Source organism: Perognathus longimembris, chromosome 16, assembly GCF_023159225.1.
Source record: "Perognathus longimembris pacificus isolate PPM17 chromosome 16, ASM2315922v1, whole genome shotgun sequence".
NCBI lineage: Eukaryota > Metazoa > Chordata > Mammalia > Rodentia > Heteromyidae > Perognathus > Perognathus longimembris.
In genome coordinates, this window is record NC_063176.1 from 1,021,143 (window position 1) to 1,043,874 (window position 22,732).

Here is a 22,732-nt window from a genome sequence, read left to right on the forward strand (position 1 = left end):
GCCTGTGTTTGTGTACCTCCGTCAGGATATCAGCAGGAATTCCGGTAGCCATTAGGATAGTGCAAAGCTGCTGCAGTAGTCCACACTGGAACATAGCCTTCTGGCAGCTACTGGTAGCACCAGGAGGGTTGGTGGGTGACACCAGCACTCGCACAAGCTGTGAAAAAATGAGAAAACAAAATCTGCCATTTAGGGATTTGTAGAAGCTTAAGGCAGATCTGACCCAGGCAAATGGGAGAAGCTGTATGAAGTGTCTCTCACTTGTTCAGCTAGATTGAGAGGATGCTGACGGTAACATCACCTACTACAGTATGCCACATTATTATGTTATGCTGTTTGCTTAAGTTTATCTCTTCTAGATGATTGGGAACTCCCAGAGAACAGCAACTGCCTTGGCCATTTTTATATCCCAAACAGCAGGCACAGTATTTGGAACACAGATAGTCAATAATGAATGAAATTAAGCTATTTAGGTAAGGAATGATGAACTACTTAGTAACCAAGCAGGTCTGAAAAACAAAATAGTAGGACAAATTTTCCTTAAACTGGAAATATTTAAAGAGATGTTAAAACTAACAACTGGCCGGGGCTGGGGATATAGCCTAGTGGCAAGAGTGCCTGCCTCGGATACACGAGGCCCTAGGTTCATTCCCCAGCACCACATATACAGAAAACGGCCAGAAGTGGCGCTGTGGCTCAAGTGGCAGAGTGCTAGCCTTGAGCGGGAAGAAGCCAGGGACAGTGCTCAGGCCCTGAGTCCAAGGCCCAGGACTGGCCAAAAACAAACAAACAAACAAAAAAAAACTAACAACTGGCCGGGCACCAGTGGCTCAGTCAGCCCAGGCAGGAAAGTCTATGAGATTCTTTTGTTTTTGTTGGTTGTGAGCACTGAACATAGGGGTGCTGTCCCTGAGCTTTTATGCTCAAAGCTAGCACTCTACCACTTGGAACCACAGCGCCACTTGCGGTTTTCTGGTGGTTAACTGGAGATAAGAATCTTGTGGTCTTGGTCTTCCCTGACCAGGCAGGCTTTGAACCCCGAACCTCACATCTCAGCCCCCTGAGTAGCTAGGATTACAGGCGTGAGCCACTGGTACCCAGTATCTAATCTCCAATAAGCTACCCAAAAAACTAGAGGTGGAATTGTGCTCAAGTGGCAGAATAGCTAGCCTTGAGCAAAAGAAAGCTCAGGGACAATGTCCGGGCCCTGAATTCAAGCTCGAGGACCAGCAAAAACAACAACAAAAACCCTAATGGGCTGGGAATATGGCCTAGTGGCAAGAGTGCTTGCCTCCTACACATGAGGCTCTCGGTTCGATTCCCCAGCACCACATATATGGAAAACGGCCAGAAGGGACGCTGTGGCTCAGGTGGCAGAGTGCTAGCCTTGAGCAAAAAGAAGCCAGGGACGGGGCTGGGGATATAGCCTAGTGGCAAGAGTGCCTGCCTCGGATACACGAGGCCCTTGGTTCGATTCCCCAGCACCACATATACAGAAAAGGGCCAGAAGCGGCGCTGTGGCTCAAGTGGCGGAGTGCTAGCCTTGAGCGGGAAGAAGCCAGGGACAGTGCTCAGGCCCGGAGTCCAAGGCCCAGGACTGGCCAAAAAAAAAAAAAAAAAACCCTAACAACTTAGTAAAAGATTCACATACTAGCTAAGAAGCTAGCCTTGTTAACTGCTGATGCTATTTAAATCTGCATCATTCAATGATTACTCTGAACTTGAACATGAAATTTTAGAAACAGGAAAAGTCACCTCAAACAGTTACTCAGGCACAGTTACAAAATCTTACATATACCATACATTTAAAAACTAGGATTTCATGTATATACATGCACAAAATCTTGTATATTGAAAACGAGGAGGGTATTTATGGTGCTACTTAATGATGAAGTGTCAGACAAATGTTACTCATTACTTTAAGGTAGATACATAAAAGTAATCAATAATGTAACAAAGCATAAATGTTATTACTGCAAATAGTACACAGCATATGAATTATGTTTTCATAAGAAATAATTTTATTTATTTATCTGTTTATTGATTTATTTATTTCCAGTCCTGGGCCTTGGACTCAGGGCCTGAGCACTGTCCCTGGCTTCTTTTTGCTCAAGGCTAGCACTCTACCTTCTGGAGCCACAACACCATTTCCACCTTTTTCTGTTTATGTGGTTTTGGAATCAAACCCAGGGCTTCCACATGCTAAGCAAGCACTCTACTGCTAAGCCACATTCCCAGCCCAGGGATTTTTTTTTTAAGAAAAAAAAAAAAAGAAACTGGGCACTAGTAGCTGCACCTGTAATCTTAGCTTCTCAGGAGGCTGAGAGCTGACAAGTTTGAAGCCAGCCCAGGCAGACTAGCTTCAAAGATGTTTATCTGCAAATAACTAGCCAAAATAAAGAAACAAAACAGAAAATGGCACTCTATTACTTGAGCCACATTTCAACCCAGAGTTTTGTTGGTTAATTGGCTAATTTGCTGCCCAGGTGGCTTCAAACGAAAATTCTCCAGGTCTCAGCCTCCTGAGTAGCTGAGATTATAGGTGTAAGCCACTAGTGGCAGGCTGTCAATTTTCTCAAAAAGATTTCTGTATGTATCTCTAAATTATAAGGATTTTTTAAATCATTATCGTCGTACTATTTTTATATCTAACAAAATTAAAAAAAGATCAATTCTTCAATGGCAGAGAAATAGGAAGCATGGTTGAAGAAAGAGGGACTAATAATATTCAAATATATAAACTATCCCCATAAGGAACTGATTTGCATTATTTCAGAGAGCAAAACTAAAAGAGGTTATATCAAGAGAACTCTGCCTTCATAGGTTAACAATTACCTCAAGAAATATTTCCCTGGCTGTATATCAGTTTGATAATAAAAATTTGAAAAAAAAAAAAAAAAGAAATATTTCCCTGATTTTTTTTTTGGGGGGGCCTTGAACTCAGGGCCTGAGCACTGTCCCTGGCTTCTTTTTGCTCAAAGCTAGCAGTCTGCCTCTTAAGCCACAGCCCCACTTCTTGCTTTTTCTATCTATGTGGTGCTGAGGAATCAAACCCAGGGCTTCATGTATATGAGGCAAGCACTCTTGCCACTAGGCCATATTCCCAGCCTATTTCCCTGATTTTTATCTGAGAAATATGAATTTAAAATCCATAAATATGTCTACAGCCCTAACTACTTAAGAGGCTAAGGCAGGAGGATCACTTGATTCCAAAGTTCAAGGCCAGCCTGGGTGAAGACATGAGACCCAATGTCCCAGAGGGAAAAAAGAATTTGTAAGTAGACTGGTTTTAGTTTTCAGTGGCTTAAAAGCCAATTACGACCTAAGTTAGAGATGAATAATTCCAACTAAGATGTGTACATTCCAGGAGGAACACAATGCTGCACTTATACTTGGGAGACAGTAGAGAACTCTAAGTAAAGCTATAAAGAACAACCAGTGAAATTCTAACAAGGTGACCTGTGGTCTGTGAGACCATGCATATTATCAGTTCTTCAATCTCAGAGAAGGATATATTAGAATAGATTTATCTAGCTCCTTTGGTTTGCATTTTCTGGTTTCATCAATCTCAGCAAAGCATATTTAGTGTTTTTTTTTTGCCACTCCTGGAGCTTGGACTGAGCACTGTCCCTGGCTTCTTTTTGCTCAAGGCTACAAACTCTACCACTTGAGCCACAGCGCCACATCCGGCTTTTTCTGAATAGTTTATTGGTGATAAAGAGTCTCACAGACTTTTTCTGCTCAGGCTGGCTTCGAACTGTGATCCTCAGATGTCAGCCTCCTGAGTAGCCACCGGTGCCAGGCTCAAAATAATTCTTTATGTAGTATCCTAAGCTACAAAGCAGGCGGAGCAAGATCTTTAAGTACTGAATTTAAGTTCTTAGTCTTTGACAGGAAATGTATCCCTTCACCACTGCTAGTCATGTGGTGCTGGGGATTGACCTCAGGGGCTTGCACATGCTAGGCAAGTGCTCCAGCACTAAGTTACACTACCGGTCCTTTAAACTTGTTTTTCTGGAGAAAAAAAGAAACTAGCACTCTAAGCAAACACGATCAAGTTTACCAATTGGTAAGCTGTTTTTGTGTTGTTGGCCGTTGTGGGGCTTGCATTAGGGCCTAGGCACTGTCGCTGGGTTCTTTTGCTCAAGGCTAACTCTCTACCCAGAGCCCCACGTCTGGCTTTCTGGTGGTGAACTGGAGATAAGAGTCTCACAGACTGTCCTGCCTGGACTGACTTCCAACCGTACTCCTCAGATCTCTGCCTCCTGAAGTTAGGGTTAGTCGTGAACCGCCTATGTCAATTTTACTATGTCATTTCTACTATGTCATTCTTACTCCTTACCTCCACTAATATCAGGAAGCATAAATAAAATAACAGGTGATCTGTCAACTTGGTTGTCCTGTTCTTTTCGCCAGTCCAGGGGCTAGAACTCAGGGCCTGGGCACTGTCCCTGAGCTTCTTTTGCTCAAGGCTAGCACTCTACCACTTGAGTCACAACACCACTTCTGGCTTTTTGTGTATGTGGCAGGGGATGTATTGCGCTGGGGATGTGGCTTGGCAGTAAGAGTGCTTGCCTAGCATGCATGAAGCCCTGGGTTCAATTCCTCAGTACCACATACACAGGAAACTACATCTGAATTTATTTTAAAGTAGTAAAGCAGAGTAAGCAAGAGGAGTACAAGAAGGAAACAAATTGTGAGAATCTAATAATTATCAAAGTTGAATGATGGTGGAGGGAATGTCTGTCTTTGAATATGACTTCAAATTTCCATTGAAAAAGATTTTATCCCAGTGCCAATAGCTCAAACCTGTAATCCTAGCTACTACTAAGGAGGCTAAGTTCTGAGGATCACAGTTCAAAGCTGCCAATGGCATGAAAGTCCGGAAGACTCTTATCTCTAATTAGTGCCTCCAAAAAGCCAGAAAGGGAGCTGTGACTCATGTGGTAGAGTTTGAGCCTTGAGCAAAAGCTCAGGGACAGTGCCCAGGTGCTGGGTTCAAACCAACCCTAGGAATGGCATTAAAAAAAAAAAAAATTAGGGGCTGGGGATATGGCCCACTGGTAGAGTGCTTACCTAGCACTCATGAAGCCCTGGGTTCGATTCCTCAGCACCACATATATAGAAAAGGCCAGAAGTGGTGCTGTGGCTCAAGTGGCAGAGTGCTAGCCTTGAGCAAAAAGAAGTCAGGGCAGTGCACAGGCCCTGAGTTCAAGCCCCAGAACTGGCAACAAAAACAAAACCAAACAAAAAAAAATGTAATGCTCATCTGAAACAAATTGATTATCTTGGATTTATCAAACACAAGCAAGTTCATTCCTTTGAAGGAATTACTGACAAAATTCTTGCCATGTTTACGTGTAAGGATAGCATACCTGTAGCATTAGATGTAAATTAGTCACTTTTTGTGCAGACCAGCCTGAATTTTCATCTCCAACTTCAAACCAAGGTTTCATACGTTGAATATATGAGCCTTCTTTGAAAAAATTTTGATTGGAATTGTTGTTTTTTAGCAAGTTTTGAAGCAAAATCAAACAATCTTCCACAACTATACCTGATGGTAAGAGTATAAAATGGAAATGTTAAGCTGATAAAGAAAATTCAACCCCCAAACATGTTATTGTTTTGTTTTTATCCTTTCTGTTTTGGTAATGGGGATTGAAACTAAGGCTTGCACATGGTAGGCAAATGTTCTACCACTGAACTACATCCCAACCTAAAATTATGTATGTTCTTTTTTCAATGGTACTGGGGTTTGAACTCAGGGCCTTGTTGCTTGCTAGGTTATGGCTAGGCTTTCCCCCACAAAACATTTTTTAACACAAATCTCTATGGTCAGCATCTCTTTATTACAGCAAAACTATCTGCCTATTCTGACTCCTGATACACACAGACCACACCCCAGTTGCGATCTCTTTTTTTTTTCTATTTATGCATGTTTGTTTGTTTTTTTACTTTTTTCTTTTTTTTTATTGTCAAAGTGAAGTACAGAGGGGTTACAGTTTCACATGTAAAGCAGTGAGTTCATTTCTTATCCAACTCGTCCACCTATCTACTTACCACAGTGTCTCATTTTTCTTTTAGGAAAATGACATAATCACTTCTTTAGGAACAATGATGACAAAAAATCCAATGATTAGATTAGGATCACAAACTACATGCTTTTACATTAGCTGGTTAGTTTTATTATTAGGTAGTCCCTGTCTTCTCTACTAGTTATATTCCTCCAAAAGATACAAACAAGACATCAAGTATACACATACCAGCTATTATATATTTATTGAGCAAATTAATTACATCTTCAGCGATTGCTAGGAAACATTTGACAGTGTGATCTCTGTCTCTAAAATGTCCTTTTGTCTTCTCAACACTGCACTTGCCTTAGAGATCTCTGGCCATGCCAGTCTACTTCTCCTATTTCCTGTCCTCCGCTGCTTCGTCCTGTTTTTACTTTTCTTACTACCTGCCCTTCTCCAGGGCAGTGACTATAGCTTCCATTAGTAATGTAGAAAAACTTTTCGAGTACTCTTTCTTGAGCAAGGTCTAGACCAATCAGTGGTTCCTGATTCTTCAATAAAGCAGACTGGACATTCACAACAGGTAGGCTCCTCTACACTCACACTTCTGACTACAACTGGTGAGGGTACATGTATTTTTTTTAAGTGGTCTTAGGTTTACAGAAAAACTGAGACAAAGCTCCATATTTCTTTCCTATTTCCCCTATTACTAACATCTTTCATTAGTGTGACAGATTTGCTATACACTATTTAAGTCAATAATTTATATTAGGGTTTACTTCTTGTACTATGAAACACTATGGGCTTTTTTTAAAGCATTTTTATTTATTTATTGCCAGTCCTGGGGCTTGGACTCAGGGCCTGAGCACTGTCCTTGGCTTCTTTTTGCTCAAGGCTAGCACTCTACCACTTGAGCCACAGCGCCACTTCTGGCCATTTTCTGTATATGTGGTGCTGGGGAATTGAACCCAGGGCCTCATGTATACACGACAAGCACTCTTGCCACTAGGCCATATCCCCAGCCCCAAGGCTATGGTTTTTTATGAATGTATAAACTCATATACCTATCACTACAAATAGTTCTACTGCCTTGAAAATACTCTGCAATTCATCTCTCATGCTTTCCTCACCTCCAAATCTCTTTAACTGGTGATATTTTATGTCTCTTAAATTTTCCTTCCCAGATGGTCACATTTTAAAAATTTTTTAAATACATTTAAAGATTGTACATGTCTTTTTGTGAATTAAGTAAATCTCTTCTTTTTATTGCTAATATCCCATTGTATAGATGTACTAGTTTTATTTATCCCTTTACAAACTAAAAGACATCTTGACTGCTTCCAAGTTTTGACTATTGTAAATAAAGCTGCTATAGCGCTGGGAATATAGCCTAGTGGCAAGAGCACTTGCCTCATATACATGAAGCCTTGGGTTTGATTCCTCAGCACCACATATATAGAAAAAGCCAGAAGAGGTGCTGTGGCTCAAGTGGCAGAGTGCTAGCCTTGAGCAAAAAGAAGCCAGGGACAGTGCTCAGGCCCTGAGTCCAAGCACCAGGACAGGCAAAAAATAAAATACAATAAAATAAAGCTGCTATAAACAATGATGTGCGAGTAGGTTTGTTTTTTGTTTTTTCTGTGCCAGTCCTGGGGCTTGAACTCCGAATGTGGGCACCGTCCGTCCCTGAGCTACTTTGCTCAAGGCTAATGTTCTACCACTTGAATAATAGCTTCACTTTTGGCTTTTTCAATAGTTAATTGGAGATAAAAATCTCATGGAGGGCTGGGAATATGGCCTAGTGGCAAGAGTGCTTGCCGCGCATACTTGAAGCCCTGGGTTCAATTCCCCAGCACCATATATGTAGAAAATGGCCAGAAGTGGCGCTGTGGCTCAAGTGACAGAGTGCTAGCCTTGAGCAAAAGAAGCCAGGAACAGTGCTAAGGCCTTGAGTCCAAGCCCCAGGACTAGCAAAAAAACAAAACAAAACAAAAAAAACTCACTGATTTTCCTGCCAGAGCTGGTTCTGAACCTCGATCTTCAGATCTTAGTGTCCTGAGTAGCTAGCATTACAGGCAGGAGACATCAGCACCCAGTACAGGTAGGTTTTTGTGCAAATACAAATTTTAAACTATCGGGGGTGGGAATATGGCCTAGTGGCAAGAGTGCCTCATACACATGCCTCATACACATGAAGCCCTAGGTTTGATTCCTCAGAACTGTACAAAGCAACACTGTCCACACAAAACAGTGATCACAATACATATCTTCAAGTTCAAGCATTGCAAATTATATTTGTATGTATGCAATGTCTCTCTTCATATTAAAATCTATGGCTTAGCATCTTCACTAATACAGTGTCGGCATTTGCTGAAACAGAATAAAAATTCTGCTCACAGATTTTAGAGTTGAACTGGTGAGATGTCCCAATTTATTGCCTTATTGTCACTTATGACAATGGTTTTAGGCAGAAGTGCTTCTATTTATTCACCCAAAGAAGCACATCAGCTGTATTCTCCAGTCTCACATCCCCATCTTCATACTATGACACACTTGCATCACAACTGACCTCGTTTTCCTTCAAGAACACAGGCACATTAACCTTGAGCATAAAAACTCAGGAACAGCACCCAGAACTGGCAAGACAAACAAACACCAAAAAAAAAAAACCCTCACTGACACAGAGCCTTATCCATTACCAACAAGCAAAATTTTAGTCAATTTAATTTTGGGAGTTCATTAGAAAATTTCTTCTTATGTCATTAGTGAATTCTGTCATGTGAGAATTTACAGATGTAACTAGTAAGGTACAGAAGAGACATTCTAAGACTAAAGATTCTTAGTAATTTTAAGCATAACACTGGGTTGTTTATTCAGAAACTTTTTTAGTTCTGTTTTTCAGAGAAAAAGCACTAAGTTCAGATACTTTGGTTAGTTTAGGCAGTTGAAAACTCACTGAGGCAAAAACACAATACAACTGATTTACAAAGCTACAAAATGATGCTATTGAGCATATGCTTGCCCTCCCCCCTCCCTCCCTCCCTCCCTCTCCTCTCCCTCCCTCCCTCCTTTCCGTCTTTGCTTCCTCTCCTCACTCTTTCCCTCTTGTATTTTTTGGTTGAGTGGAAAATACCTAAATTATAAATGCTGGAGAAAACTTTTTTTCCCAAGCGTAACAGTATGTTCGAATGTGTATGGGTGTGTGTATGTGAAATCTTTTCACATACTGCTATGATGTTTTAAAATATATAAAATTAAACCCAGTGCCAGAGGCTCACGTCTGTAATCCTACTACTCGGGAGGCTGAGATCTGAGGATCATGGTTCATAGATAGCCTCAGCAGCAAAGTCTCTGAGACTTTTATCTCCAATTAACCACCAAAAAGCAGGAAGCAGAAATGTGTCGCAGGTGGTAGAGTGCTAACCTTGAGCACAAAAGCTCAGGGACAACTCCCAACTTCAAGCCCCAGAGCTGATACCAAAAAAGCATATATTCTCTATCATATATTAAGTGTATGACATGTAAGTATTGATATGATATGATATATAAATACATGTTTATATAAATATATTGTATTATACATATGTAAAATTAAATGTATAAAACCTCCTGGAATACCAAGGATAAACAGTCTAGTTTTCACATCAGTGTCCAGCACTATCATAATAATATCTATTACAGGGCTGGGAATATGGCCTAGTGGCAAGAGTCCTTGCCTCATATACATGAAGCCCTAGGTTCGATTCCCCAGCACCACATATGTAGAAAACGGCCAGAAGTGGCGCTGTGGCTCAAGTGGCAGAGTGCTAGCCTTGAGCAAAAAGAAGCCAGGGACAGTGCTCAGGCCCTGAGTCCAAGGCCCAGGACTGGCAAAAAAAAAAAAAAAAAAAAAAAATCTATTACAAAAGCAAAAAATGTTCATGGCTTCTTGGTATTTAATTGGAGATAAAAACAAAATCACGGGGGCTGGGAATGTGGCCTAGTGGCAAGAGTGCTTGACTCGTATACGTGAAGCCCTGGGTTCAATTCCCCAGCACCACAGAGACAGAAAACGGCCAGAAATGACGCTGTGGCTCAAGTGGCAGAGTACTAGCCTTGAGCAAAGAGAAGCCAGGGACAGTGCTCAGGCCCTGAGTCCAAGGCCCAGGACTGGCAAAAAATCAAAAAGAAAACAAAAACAAAAACAAAATCACACAGGGGCTGGGAATATGGCTTAGTGGTAGAGTGCTTGTCTAGCATCATGAAGCCCTGGGTTCAATCCACATAAACAGAAAAAGCAGGCTGTGGCTCAAGAGGTAGTGCTAGCCTTGAGCAAAAAGAAGCAAGGTACAGTGCTCAGGCCCTGAGTCCCAAGCCCCAGGACTGGCAAAAAAATAATAATAATAAAAATAAAATCACACAGGCCTTCCTACCTAGACTAGCTTTGAACGTGATCCTCAGATCTTAGCCTCCTGAACTAGAATTACAGGCATGAGCCACTGACAACTCGCTATCCTCTACTGTCTTATAAAAAATAAAATGGAGGGGCTGGGAATGTAGCCTAGTAGTAGAGTGCTTGCCTCATATACCTCAAGGCCTGGGTTCGATTCCTCAGCACCATGTATATAGAAAATGCCAGAAGTAGTGCTGTGGCTCAAGTGGTAGAGTGCTAGCCTTGAGCAAAAAGAAGCCAGGGACAGTGCCCAGGCCCTGAGTTCAAACCCCAGGACTGGCTAAAAAAAAAAAAGGAATAAATTTCTGTTCCCTTGATGCCAAAGCTATCTGCCTGTTTCACTGATAGCAGTTAAGTGACAAATTTGTGGTTACTTCTCTTTGTTCAATGAAAGTCTCAGTGGTATCTTGTTGAAAGTCTTTCTCTAAGTTTTGCGGTCATTCTTGATATTTCCTCAATTTATTTTTTGGTGGTATTAGGAGTAGAACTCACAGCTTCATATATGCTAGGTTGGTGCTCTACCACTTGAGTCATACCTCTAGCTTTTTGATAAGAGTCTTGAGGACTTTCTGTTCAGTTGGCTTTGAAAGGAAATTCTTCAGATCTCAGTCTCCTACTGAGCTAGGATTAAGGTATAAGCCACCAGTGCCTGGCTACTGCTGATTTTTAATGTCAGTGACAACTCAATTAACACATGGACTTCACAGTTTATATGGTCTCATCTTCAATAACAACTTTCACTCTCTTATTAAAACCTTCTCTTTCCAACTCAAGTATTCTCAACTTACTTGTTTTCTATTGTTTCCCTGAGACTTTCAGCCCATCGTATAGATGTCTTTCTTTTTAGAAACACAAGTTTCTTCCTTTTGAGAAATATCAAACATGATAAAGAAAAAGAAATCCATACTCAATAGGACAGTGAAAGAAACAGCATGACATATGAGTTTCCACTTCTACTTACAAATGTATTCCCTAAATGCTAACAAGTTTAGGGCTGGGAATGTATCTTAGTGGTAGATTGTTTGCCTAGCATGCATGAAGCCTTGGGTTTGATTACTCAGCACCACATAAACAGAAGAAGCCGGAAGTGGCGCTGTGGCTCAGGTGGTAGAGTGCTAGCCTTGTGCAAAAGAAGCTCAGGGACAGTGCCCAGGCCCTGAGTTCAAGCCCCAGGACTGGCAAAAAAAAAATAAGCCAGTGAGCCCTAATGAATCTCATTCAGTAATTCCATACTATACCTCCGTCACTGTTCCCCTCCTCTGTAATAATGTCCAGTAGTCGCTCAAAAGCATTTTCAAAAGCCACAATTTTCTGGATTGCTCCATTGCTTCTTGTTAGTGCTTGCAGTAGTAAGACACCCTTATGAAGAAAAAAAGAGAATGTTCAATGGAGTACAACAGTCAAATATTTAAAACTTAAATATTTAAAAATTACTCTAGGGGGCTGGGAATATGGCCTAGTGGCAACAGTGCTTGCCTCCTACACATGAAGCTCTCGGTTCTATTCCCCAGCAACACATATATGGAAAACAGCCAGAAGGGGCGCTGTGGCTCAAGTGGCAGAGTGCTAGCCTTGAGCAGGAAGAAGCCAGGGACAGTGCTCAGGCCCTGAGTCCAAGGCCCAGGACTGGCCAAAAAAAAAAAAAAATTACTCTAGGGCTGGGAATATGGCCTAGTGGAAAAGTGCTCAGTCCTATACATGAAGCCCTGGGTTCGATTCCTCAGCACCACATACATAGAAACTGCCAGAGGTGGCGCTGTGACTCAAGTGATAGAGTGCTAGCCTTGAGCAAAAAGAAGCCCCAGGACTAGCAAAAAAAAAAGGATGAGAGAAGGATAAAAGAGTTTACTTTTAGGTATCAAATTCTGCTTAATGCTGTCAACCTAAATTTAACTACTAACAAGAAAATACAGTAGAAACAATTTAAGGGCTCTGAGCTTAAAAAAAACAAAACTGGATGCCAGCTGGGTACCGGTGGCTCATGCCTATCATCCTAGCTACTCAGGAGGCTGAGATCTGAGGATCATGGTTCAAAGCCAGCCCAGGCAGGAAAATCCAGGAGATTCTTTTCTCCAATAAACTACTCAGAAAAATCCAGAAGTGGTGCTGTGGCTCAAGGGGCAGAGTGATAGCCTTGCACACATTGAGGCTCAGGGATAGGACCTGTGCCCTGAGTTCAAGTTCTAGGACCAACCAAAACCAAAACAACAACAAAAAAAACCTGGATGTCCCTTCGTATATCACCTTTATAATAATAAAAAAAATTATTTTTTAAAACCCTGAATTTTGGGGCTAGGGATATGGCCTAGTGGCAAGAGTGCTTTACTTGTATACATGAAGCCTTGGGTTTGATTCCCCAGCACCACATATATAGAAAAGGCCAGAAGTGGTGCTGTGGCTCAGGTGGCAGAGTGCTAGCCTTGAGCAAAAAGAAGCCAGGGACAGTGCTCAGGCCCTGAGTCCAAGCCCTGGAGTGGCCAAAAAAAAACCCACAAAAAACAAAAACCTGAGTGTCCTACAAACTAGTTGTGCAACTTTAATCAAATTATATAAATTATCTCAGTACACTCGGCATTTAATTCAATATAAGAGTCTCATAGACTTTCCTACTTGGGCTGGCTTCTAACACAACTCTCAAATCTCAGCCTCCTGAGTAGTTAGGACTAAAAGCATGAACCTCCAGTGCCCAGCTTGTATTACGGACTTTTAGGTAAAAACATAGAAAAATGCTCAATGAACAAAGAGCAATACATCACTAATATAAAGTACTCACTTATACGCAGGTACTAAAATAAATACCTGGGGGCTGGCAATGTGGCTTAGTGGTAGGGTGATTCCTCAGCACCATATAGACAGGAAAAGCTGGAGGTGGCGCTGTGGCTCAAGTGGCAGAGTGCTAGCCTTGAGCAAAAGAAGCTCAGGGACAGTGCCCAGGCCCTGAGTTCAAACCCCAGGACTGGCCAGACAAACAACAACAACAAAAGTGCTCTGGCCTTGTATATAACTTAAAAGGTCTAAAAGAAGCCGGTGCTGGTTGCTCACGCCTGTAATCCTGCTGGTCAGGAGGTTGAGATCTGAGGATCGAAGTTCAAAGTCAGCCTGAGGAAGGGAAGTCCTGAGACTCTTTCTTATCTCCAAGTAACCACCCAGAAACCAGAACTGGAGCTATTGCTCAAAGTGGTAGAGCACTGGCCTTGAATGAATGCGCTCAGGGACAGCATCCATGCCCTAGGATGAAGTCCCATGACTAACAAAAAGAAAAAAAAAGTCTAAAAGATTGACTAACTTTGCAAATCTAACTTCTTGTAACACAGATTTTATATGCTGAGGGGGAAAAAATGGCATACTCTTGGATTTTTTTTTCCAAATTTAACTTACATCATTACGTATTACTTCCCTGGAATCTGCTAATAAATCCATCAATCTTGAAACACCTAAAACACACAACCATGAGACAAATACTGGCAGTTAGAAATACATATACTGATTAAAAAAATGTATAGCGCATTTCAGTTACGTTCTCTAGGAAATGATCCTCATTTTTAACCAATATTATATAAGGAAGGTAAGTCACTCACCCATGGGACTGACTAAAATAATTTGCTGCACCTGAGGCCCTAGTTGTTTTAAAAGAGAAGTCAGAAGCTTTACACCAGGCCAGCGGACATGGAAATCAAACTCCTGAAATACAGAATTAAAATATAAACCTGCAATTCACATTCCTAACAAAATCATTTTCAACTAATAGTGGCAAAGAAACTATGTGAAAAGTAATTTGAGAAATAAAAAGCAATAAACAGAAAAGTGTCAATGTGACGGCTGGGAATATGGCCTAGTGGCAAGAGTGCCTGCCTCGTATACATGAGGCCCTGGGTTCAATTCCCCAGCACCACATATACAGAAAACGGCCAGAGGTGGCGCTGTGGCTCAAGTGGTAGAGTGCTAGCCTTGAGCAAAAAGAAGCCAGGGACAGTGCTCAGGCCCTGAGTCCAAGGCCCAGGACTGGCCAAAAAAAAAAAGAAAAGTGTCCATGTAAATGTATTAAACTGACTAAAGTATTAGCAGTGAGACAGAACAGTGTTTTATAAAAACAGAAAATATGCAGATAGTAACTTTCAAGAGATCATACAACTGAAACAAACATATGCAGGTAGAAAGAATATGACAAAATAAATGTCAGTATCTTTAAAGGTATATACATATTGCTTTCTCAGTAATACCCAAAAAAGCAACAAAAGAAGCTTGTTCAGATGACAAAAATATCAAGGTACCCTATTTACCTCCAATAAAGATAACAGGAGAGTGACATTTTCTGGCTGTTTAATGAAAATTTCTGTAAACTGGCTTCCCAAATCCTCACTCTGTCTTGTGGAATTTTCTTCTGTAATAGTAAAAAATAAAGCACTTCAACATAATGTTATTTTTAAAGTATCTTTTCAATAAAGAATTAGCAGAAATGATCATTTAAAGACTAAAACACAGCAACAATATGGCTAGTATCTGTACTATGATTATGACAGAATACTACATTCTTATTGGGAGGAGGGTATTTGGGTTTGAACTCAGAGTCTCAGCTAACTAGGCAAGCTCTCTACCATGGAAGCCAGGCTTTCAGCCTTTTTTGGTTTATCTTTCAGACAGAGAATTGTGCCTTTTGCCCTAGCTGTTTGAGAAAATGATTCTCCTAGAGTAGTAGGGATTAAAGTGTAGGATAGTCTGCCTGGCCTGAAAGCTAAATGCTTAAAATAACTTTTCAATGCCACTTAAATATCACATTTCCTAAAGATAACAGGTTAAATTTTATTAGGCTAAGAAAATTATTTGAGGTGATATAAAAATATTCTATGTTGAAAATAGAAGTGCTTATACTATCGTGTTACTTTCTATTTTGACAGTGCTGGAGAAGATACAGAGCCTTACATTAGCTAATTCTACCACTAGGCTATTCCTAGCCCTCAGCACTGTATTCTATTGCCCAACCTCACAAGGCTATCCAACTTCAAAAAATAAATTTCACTGTATATAAAATATCTTAAAATCCTCTTTCCATAGTCCTAGTCTTCTATAATGGTTAAAATTCTTTAAACTGCTTTATAATTCAATGTTGTTTGTCAGATATATGTTAAGAATCAAAAACAATCTAAGTAAACAGCTGCCAAAACAAATGATCATTTATTGTCTACTGACATGATGAAATCACTTTGAAATTGCTCAATATCCTACTCCCCTTCCTTCACTCACACTACACAAAGCTAAGTGACTGGAGAATGTGTTGAGTAACAGAGCTCTTTGCCATATATCGTCCAGGCAGTGGCTATGAACAGTGGAGCAGGCACTCACCATGACACTGTTTACTAGTCCTCACAAAGTTCTTTTTAAAATTTTAAGTTTAAGATACTGTAGAAATGGAAAAAATAAAACACAGACTATGACAGGAAATGCACAGTAATCAAGAGTAATAATAATGATGATAATCTGAGTTGCTTGTACAGGAAGAAGGGAAAAAAGAAATCAAAAGTAGAAAGAAAATGTTTTCTAAATTTGATTATGGGGGCTGGGAATGTGGTAGAGTGCTTGCCTAGCATACATGAAGCCCTGGGTTCGATTCTCAGCACCAAATATACAGAAAAAGCTGGAAGTGGTACTATGGTTCAATTGGTTATATACTTGGACATGGTAGCTTTATACTTCAAAAATTGTAAGAAACATTAATCATCTCTTGTATCAACAAAAGAATCATTCTTTTCTGAGCCTTAAAACTACAGTGTTAATGGGGCTGGGGATATGGCCTAGTGGCAAGAGAGCTTGCCTCCTACACATGAAGCCCTAGGTTCGATTCCCCAGCACCACATATACAGAAAATGGCCAGAAGGGGCGCTGTGGCAGAGTGCTAGCCTTGAGCAAAAAGAAGCCAGGGACAGTGCTCAGGCCCTGAGTCCAAGGCCCAGGACTGGCAAAAAAAAACACAAAACTACAGCGTTAAGCAAAAAGTATGTCAGTTTTAAAGTAATTACTCTGCCTGCAATGCTGAGAATTGTCAGAGACGAAGAAAGTAGGGAGACAGGTCTGGAGGCAAAAAGCAAAGCAAAAGGTAGAGGTGACTTAGACTTTAGCAATCATAATTATGACCGTAGAGGGAACAAGAATTGGTGAAATATTACATAGGAGAAGTATGAAAAACATAAAACAAACAGTAATCCATGATCTGGGCCTAAACAACAGGAAAGATGGAGATGACAAGTACTGTGGGAGAAGCAAGTTGGGACATGGAACCAAAAGTTGACTTCTGAGCATACTATAGCTGACAGACCTTATGAAACTCAAAATGGAGCTATCAAGTAAGCAGAATAAGGTCAAGGAATAGATGTCTAGGAAGAGTACTGGGCTGGATATGTGAATTAGAATGGGAAATATACAAATAACATTTAAAAGGCCAGGATCTGGTGGCTCATGCCTGTAAAGCTAGCTACTTAGGAGGCTATGATCTGAGGAATACCATTTGAAGCCAGCCTCAACAGAAAAGTCTGTCAGGCTCTTATCTCCAATTAACCACCAAAAAGCCAGAAGTAGAGTTCTGCCTCAACTGCTAGAGAACTAGCCTTGAGCAAAACAGCTCCAAGACCAGGGCCAGGGCTCTCCATTCAGACCTGCGTTGTCCGTGACGATGATGACCGTGAGCCCAGGCTTGAGCTTGCAATAAAGACTCTCGTGTAAAAAAAAAAAAAGACTCTTGTGTGATTTAAAATAATAAAAGATCCAAGACAGCACTCAGGCCTAGAGTTCAAGCCCCAGGACCAGCACAAAAAAATTAAAAAAAAAAAAAGAATGTACCAAGAAGATGAGTAGATTTCAAAGTAATTTATGCCATTTCACACCAAACAGACTTAACAGAAATGAACTAAAAACTTTCTCAGGTAATAAATTGTTTTTCTTTATACATTTACATAAGTCTTTTTTTAAAAGGCTATGTATTTGGGGCTGGGAATGTGGCTTAGCTGTAGAATACTTGCCTAGCATGTATGAAGCCCTGGGTTCCATTCCTCAGTTCCACATAAACAGAAAAAGCCAGAAGTGGCGCTGTGGCTCACACAGTAAAGCCTTGAGCACAAAGAGGCTCAGGGACAGTGCCCAGGCCCTGAGTTCAAGACCAAGGACTGGCAAAAAGAAAAAGGCTATTTACTAGGAGAAACATCCTCTATGTAATATATGTGTGTATGTACATGGATTTGTGTGTGCATATGCACATATATACCATATATATAAAGGTATGTAGACATAAAACAATTAGATTTTTTAATCAATACGCAAAATAATTTACCTTGGAAGTGACTAAGATGCACACTGTCTAATTAAAATCATATAATTAGAACCAAAAATGTCCATTTAAAATATTTCCTAGCTACTTGGAAAACACAAGTCAGGAGATTGTGATTTGAGGCTGCTGGAGCTAAACAGTTCTTACCAAGACTATCGCAGCCACCAAGCCAAGACGACCTGGAAGCATGTATTTGTAAGAGCCTGGCCAGATATGCCCTGGGCAAAAAGCATGATGCTGTCTGAAAATTAACTAAAGCAAAACTGGGCTGGGGCTGTAAAGAACCTACCTTGCAAGTGGGAGGCCTTGAGTTCAAAGAAAGAAAAGAAAGACCATTTAATATAAATGTCATGGTGCACACCTGAAATCCTGGCACTGGGGGCTGGTTAAGAGAATTGAATTTTGAGGTCAGCCTAAATAACACACCAAGATTCTGTCTTGAAAAAAAGAAGCATCTTATCCCATCTCATAATTTTAATCACAACAAAGTACTCCTCTTGGAAATAAAATTGTAAAAGACCTGGCTTATGTCTTTGTTGATTTTTTAAAATCACTTAAATGAAGAAAAAAATAATTTACAAATAAATGTATAAAATACAACCATCTTAATATCAAATATCAGCAAAATTGATATAATCTGTTAATTCTTATATAGAAAAAAGAAAAAAAAACTAGAAACTTACCTACTTCTTCCTCTTCATCATTAGATATTATATTATATAGTGTATCCAAAGAATAACCTATTATTTCAGAGTCCGAACTGGAAAAAAGAAATTATTACACTTACACATTGCTGGCCAGAATACAAACTATTATGACTGGTTTTAGACAGTTATTTAGCACAACTATCTAAACATTAATTCCAGTTCTAAAAATCTACTATAAGATAGACAAAGTTAGAACTAATAAGCAATGTGTAATGGTTTACTTATAATTATAAAAATTTAATCTGGGCACCAGTGGCTCATGCCTGTAATCCTAGCTACTCAGCAGGCTGAGATCTCAGGATTGCAGTTCATGGTTCGAAGCCAGCCTTGGCAGGCTTTATTTGTTTATGTCTTGTTAATGGATGCAAAAGGGGGCACAGAAATGGAAGGAGGAAGGGTGAACAAATACAGTCTACTCCCTAATTTTTAAAGGAATTTCTCACATTTGTTTCAAAGCAAAAGGCTATGAGCTTTTCACCAAGATAGTGACCAAAGTGAGGAAGGAAAAAAAAAAAAAAAAAAAAAAAAAAGTGAGGAAGGGAGCTCCGGCCCCTCCTAAAGCTGAAGCCAAGGAAAAGGCTCTGAAGGCCAAGAAGGCAGTGCTGGAAGGTATCCACAGCCACAAAAAGAAGATACGCACTTCACCCACCTTCCGGCGGCCCAAGACGCTGCGGCTCCAGAGACAGGCCAAATACCAAATGACAAAAAAGCAAACAAAAAAAAAATCTGATTTGAGCCAGGTGCTAGTGGCTCATGCCTATGATCCTAGCTACTCAAGAGGCTGAGAGCTGAGGATCACAGTTCAAAGTTAGCCCAGGCAAGAAAGTCCATGGCTCATCACAAAGAAGCTCAAAGTGAAGCTGTGGTTCGAGTGGTAGAACACTAGACTTGAGCAAAAAAAAATTTAAATAAAATAAAGTTCAGGGACAGTACTTAGGGTCTGAGTTCAAGCTCTATGACCAGCAATACACAACACACACACACACACACAAAAGTAAGTCTGGAGGGGCTGGGGATATAGCCTAGTGGCAAGAGTGCCTGCCTCGGATACACGAGGCCCTAGGTTCGATTCCCCAGCACCACATATACAGAAAACGGCCAGAAGTGGTGCTGTGGCTCAAGTGGCAGAGTGCTAGCCTTGAGCTGGAAGAAGCCAGGGACAGTGCTCAGGCCCTGAGTCCAAGGCCCAGGACTGGCCAAAAAAAAAAAAAAGTAAGTCTGGATAACTGACATACCATCATAAATTATACTATTGCACACTGTGGTTTATCTACTTTATGTTTATCACAAAGCACAGTGGCTTACACCTAGTGTCCAATAAATATTTACTGAAATGACAACTTGGGGTGAAAATTTAATAGCTCTAATATTTTAATAGCTGTATTTATCAATAACATTACTTATCATAAATTTAATTATTATTTAAGTATCTCAGTCGTTTTAATAATTTAATCTTCTAAAATAATTATGTTAATTCTGAAGCAAACTAACAAAAAGTTTCAAGGAAAATTGAGGGGAAAAAACATTCACAGAGACTTACCGATCTGTTTGTAAAACATGGATAAGATGTTCCATAGCCTGGATTCCCACTTCCAAGCGGTACTTCTGCACATTAAAAGAAAAAATAAAGCTATTAAAGTAAATAATATCAAGCTTAAGAAACTGAAGTAATTTGTAAAGCATTACAGACCTTGGATAATGATTTGAGAGCCCGCACAGCGTTTCTTCGATCATCCAATAAAGTAGATGAAGCTACTCGGTCACAAAGCTTTTGAATCTACCATAAGAAAACAAAACAGCATTAAGGGAATTTTTTTAAAAAGCCATGAAGTTGGGTTTTGTTTTTGTTTTTTGTGCCAGTCCTGGGCCTTGAACTCAGGGCCTGAGCACTGTCCCTGGCTTCTTTTTGCTCAAGGCTAGCAACTCTGCCACTTGAGTCACTGCACCCCTTCTGGCTTTTTCTATCTATGTGGTGCTGGGGAATCGAACCCAGGGTTTCATGTATATGAGGCAAGCATTCTTGCCACTAGGCCACATTCCCAGCCCTGCAGCCATGAAGTTTTACCCCCAAACTTATACTGTATAATTTTAAAAAGAAAGTCAGCAAATGCAGACACTGAAAAATCAGTCATTCACAAATCTAAATATTTATTTACATAGTATTTATTATCTCATTACCAAGATCAATTGTTTCAGTCTTGAAAAGTGAGGAGTGGAGAAGACTAATAAGTTATATAAATTGAAAAATTAAAAAGAAACCACTGCTGGGCACTGGGGGCTCACACTGTAATCCTAGCTACTCAGGAGATGAGATCTGAAAATCGCAGTTCAAAACCAACCTGGGCAGGAAAACCCATAAGACTTATCTCCAATTAACCACCAGAAAACTGGAAGTGGCACTGTAACTCAAAGTGCTAGAGCGCTAGCCTTGAGCAGAAGAGCTCAGGGACAGCGCCAGGCCCTGAGTTCAAGCCCTACAACTGACAAAAAAAGAAAAAGAAATAAATCACTGTAAATATGCATACTATGACTTTCTGAACCATCAAGGGGGCAAATATAACACCAGTAAGGTACAAGATATGAAGTTATTTTCTTTTAAAAGAGCAAAGGGAGCAGTGACATTGCCTTCAGTCTGTATGCCATTACCTGGACTTCAACTCAAGGCCTCACACTCTTGCTTTGCTTTCCTGCTCAGGGCTGGAGCTCCACCTCACCAGCCACACCTGGAGTCCAGGATTTTGCTGGCTACATGGAGATAAGAGTCTCATGGACTCAATCATCAAATTTCAGCCTCCCAAATAGCTAGGATTACAGCCTGAACCACAGGTGTCTGGCTAACAACTGTTATAATTTACATTTCTATTACACAAGAGAATAAGAAAAGTCAAAACTAGAAATCAGCTGGGTGCTGGGGGCTCATGTTTGTAACTCTAACTACTCAAGAGGCTGAGATCCGAGGATCAACGTTTGAAGCCAGCGGGGGCAGGAAAGCCTGTGAGACTCTTATCTCTAATTAACTACCAAAAAAGCTGGAAGTGGAGCTGTGGTTCAAGTGGTAAAGCACTAGCCATGAGAACAAAAACTCAGAAAAACTGCCCTGAATTCAAACCCAGGACCAGCGCGCGCGCATGCGCGCACACACACACACACGCACGCACGCACGCACGCACACACACCTATAAATCAAACTATGCACAGGTGACTCAACCGCAATCTTAGCTACTCAAGAGGCTGATAGCTGGAGGATCTTGGTTCATAGCTAGCTTAAGGCAGAAAAGTCCAGGATACTATTGTATCTTCAACTAACCAGCAAAACAGCTCGACTGGAGGTGTAGTTCAAGTTAGAGTGCTAGCTATGAGTAAGAAAGATGAGCAAGAATTTGAGAACCTGAGTTCAAATCCCAGTGCCAACCCCCACATAAAAATAAATAAATAAGCAAACAAAAACAGACAAACAAGACACAGTTAAAGCCAGGTACAATCCAGAGGATTGAGGTTGGAAGCCAGCCTGGCATAAAAGTCCACGAGACTCCATCACCAAAATGACCAGCAAAAAGCCGGGGCTGGAGGCATTGTTCAAACGGTAGAATGCCAGATGAGCAAATGGGAGGCCCTAAGTTTAAACCCCGGTACCATAACAGAAAAAGAAAGAACAAAGATGCAGGAGAGGTTAAAGTTATAAGCCACAGAGTAGGTAGGTACAAAATATCTGAAAACATCTGATAGGAACATAGTTTCAGAAACTAGAACTCAGATCCTTTTTAGTTCAATCCTTTAAGTTACTATGCATTGTTGTTGTTTTCTGCCAGTCCTGGGGCTTGAACTCAGGGCCTGAGCACTGTCTCTGAGCTCAAGGCTCAGAGGCTAGCACTCTACCTCTTGAGCCACAGCACCACTTCCGGTTTTTCCTGCTTATGTGGTGCTGAGGAATCGAACCCAGACCTTCAGGCATGCTAGGAAAACCTATCACCAAGCCACATTCCCAGCCCCTACTATGTATTCTTTTTTGTTTTAGTAACTAATATTTGTAAGTTGCTATGATTATGGATCTGTCATTTCTTTAAAATAAAACTGTAACAAAAAAAAATTACTGGGCTGGGACTATGGCCTACTGGCAGAGTGAGTGCTTGCCTTGCCTTGCACACATGAAGCCCTGGGTTCGATTCCTCAACACCACATATATAGAAAAAGCCAGAAGTGGCGCTGTGGCTCAAGTGGCAGAGTGCTAGCCTTGAGCAAAAAGAAGCCAGGGACAGTGCTCAGG

At 40.7% G+C, this 22,732-nt stretch overlaps 1 protein-coding gene across 2 annotated transcripts in view; it reads right to left on the minus strand.

The window, feature by feature from the left end:
- The window catches only part of Uso1 (USO1 vesicle transport factor), a 54,645-nt gene that overhangs the window by 26,296 nt on the left and 5,617 nt on the right, over positions 1-22,732 (minus strand). For both annotated transcript variants that reach the window (XM_048364069.1, XM_048364070.1), the window contains exons 2-10: positions 20,159-20,245; positions 20,009-20,073; positions 18,445-18,521; positions 14,727-14,827; positions 14,025-14,127; positions 13,825-13,880; positions 11,685-11,805; positions 5,376-5,554; positions 17-157 (exon numbers count right to left, since the gene is read on the minus strand). In XM_048364069.1, coding sequence (XP_048220026.1) covers positions 17-157; positions 5,376-5,554; positions 11,685-11,805; positions 13,825-13,880; positions 14,025-14,127; positions 14,727-14,827; positions 18,445-18,521; positions 20,009-20,073; positions 20,159-20,245 — 930 coding nt within the window. The remainder of the gene's footprint in view (positions 1-16; positions 158-5,375; positions 5,555-11,684; positions 11,806-13,824; positions 13,881-14,024; positions 14,128-14,726; positions 14,828-18,444; positions 18,522-20,008; positions 20,074-20,158; positions 20,246-22,732) is intronic.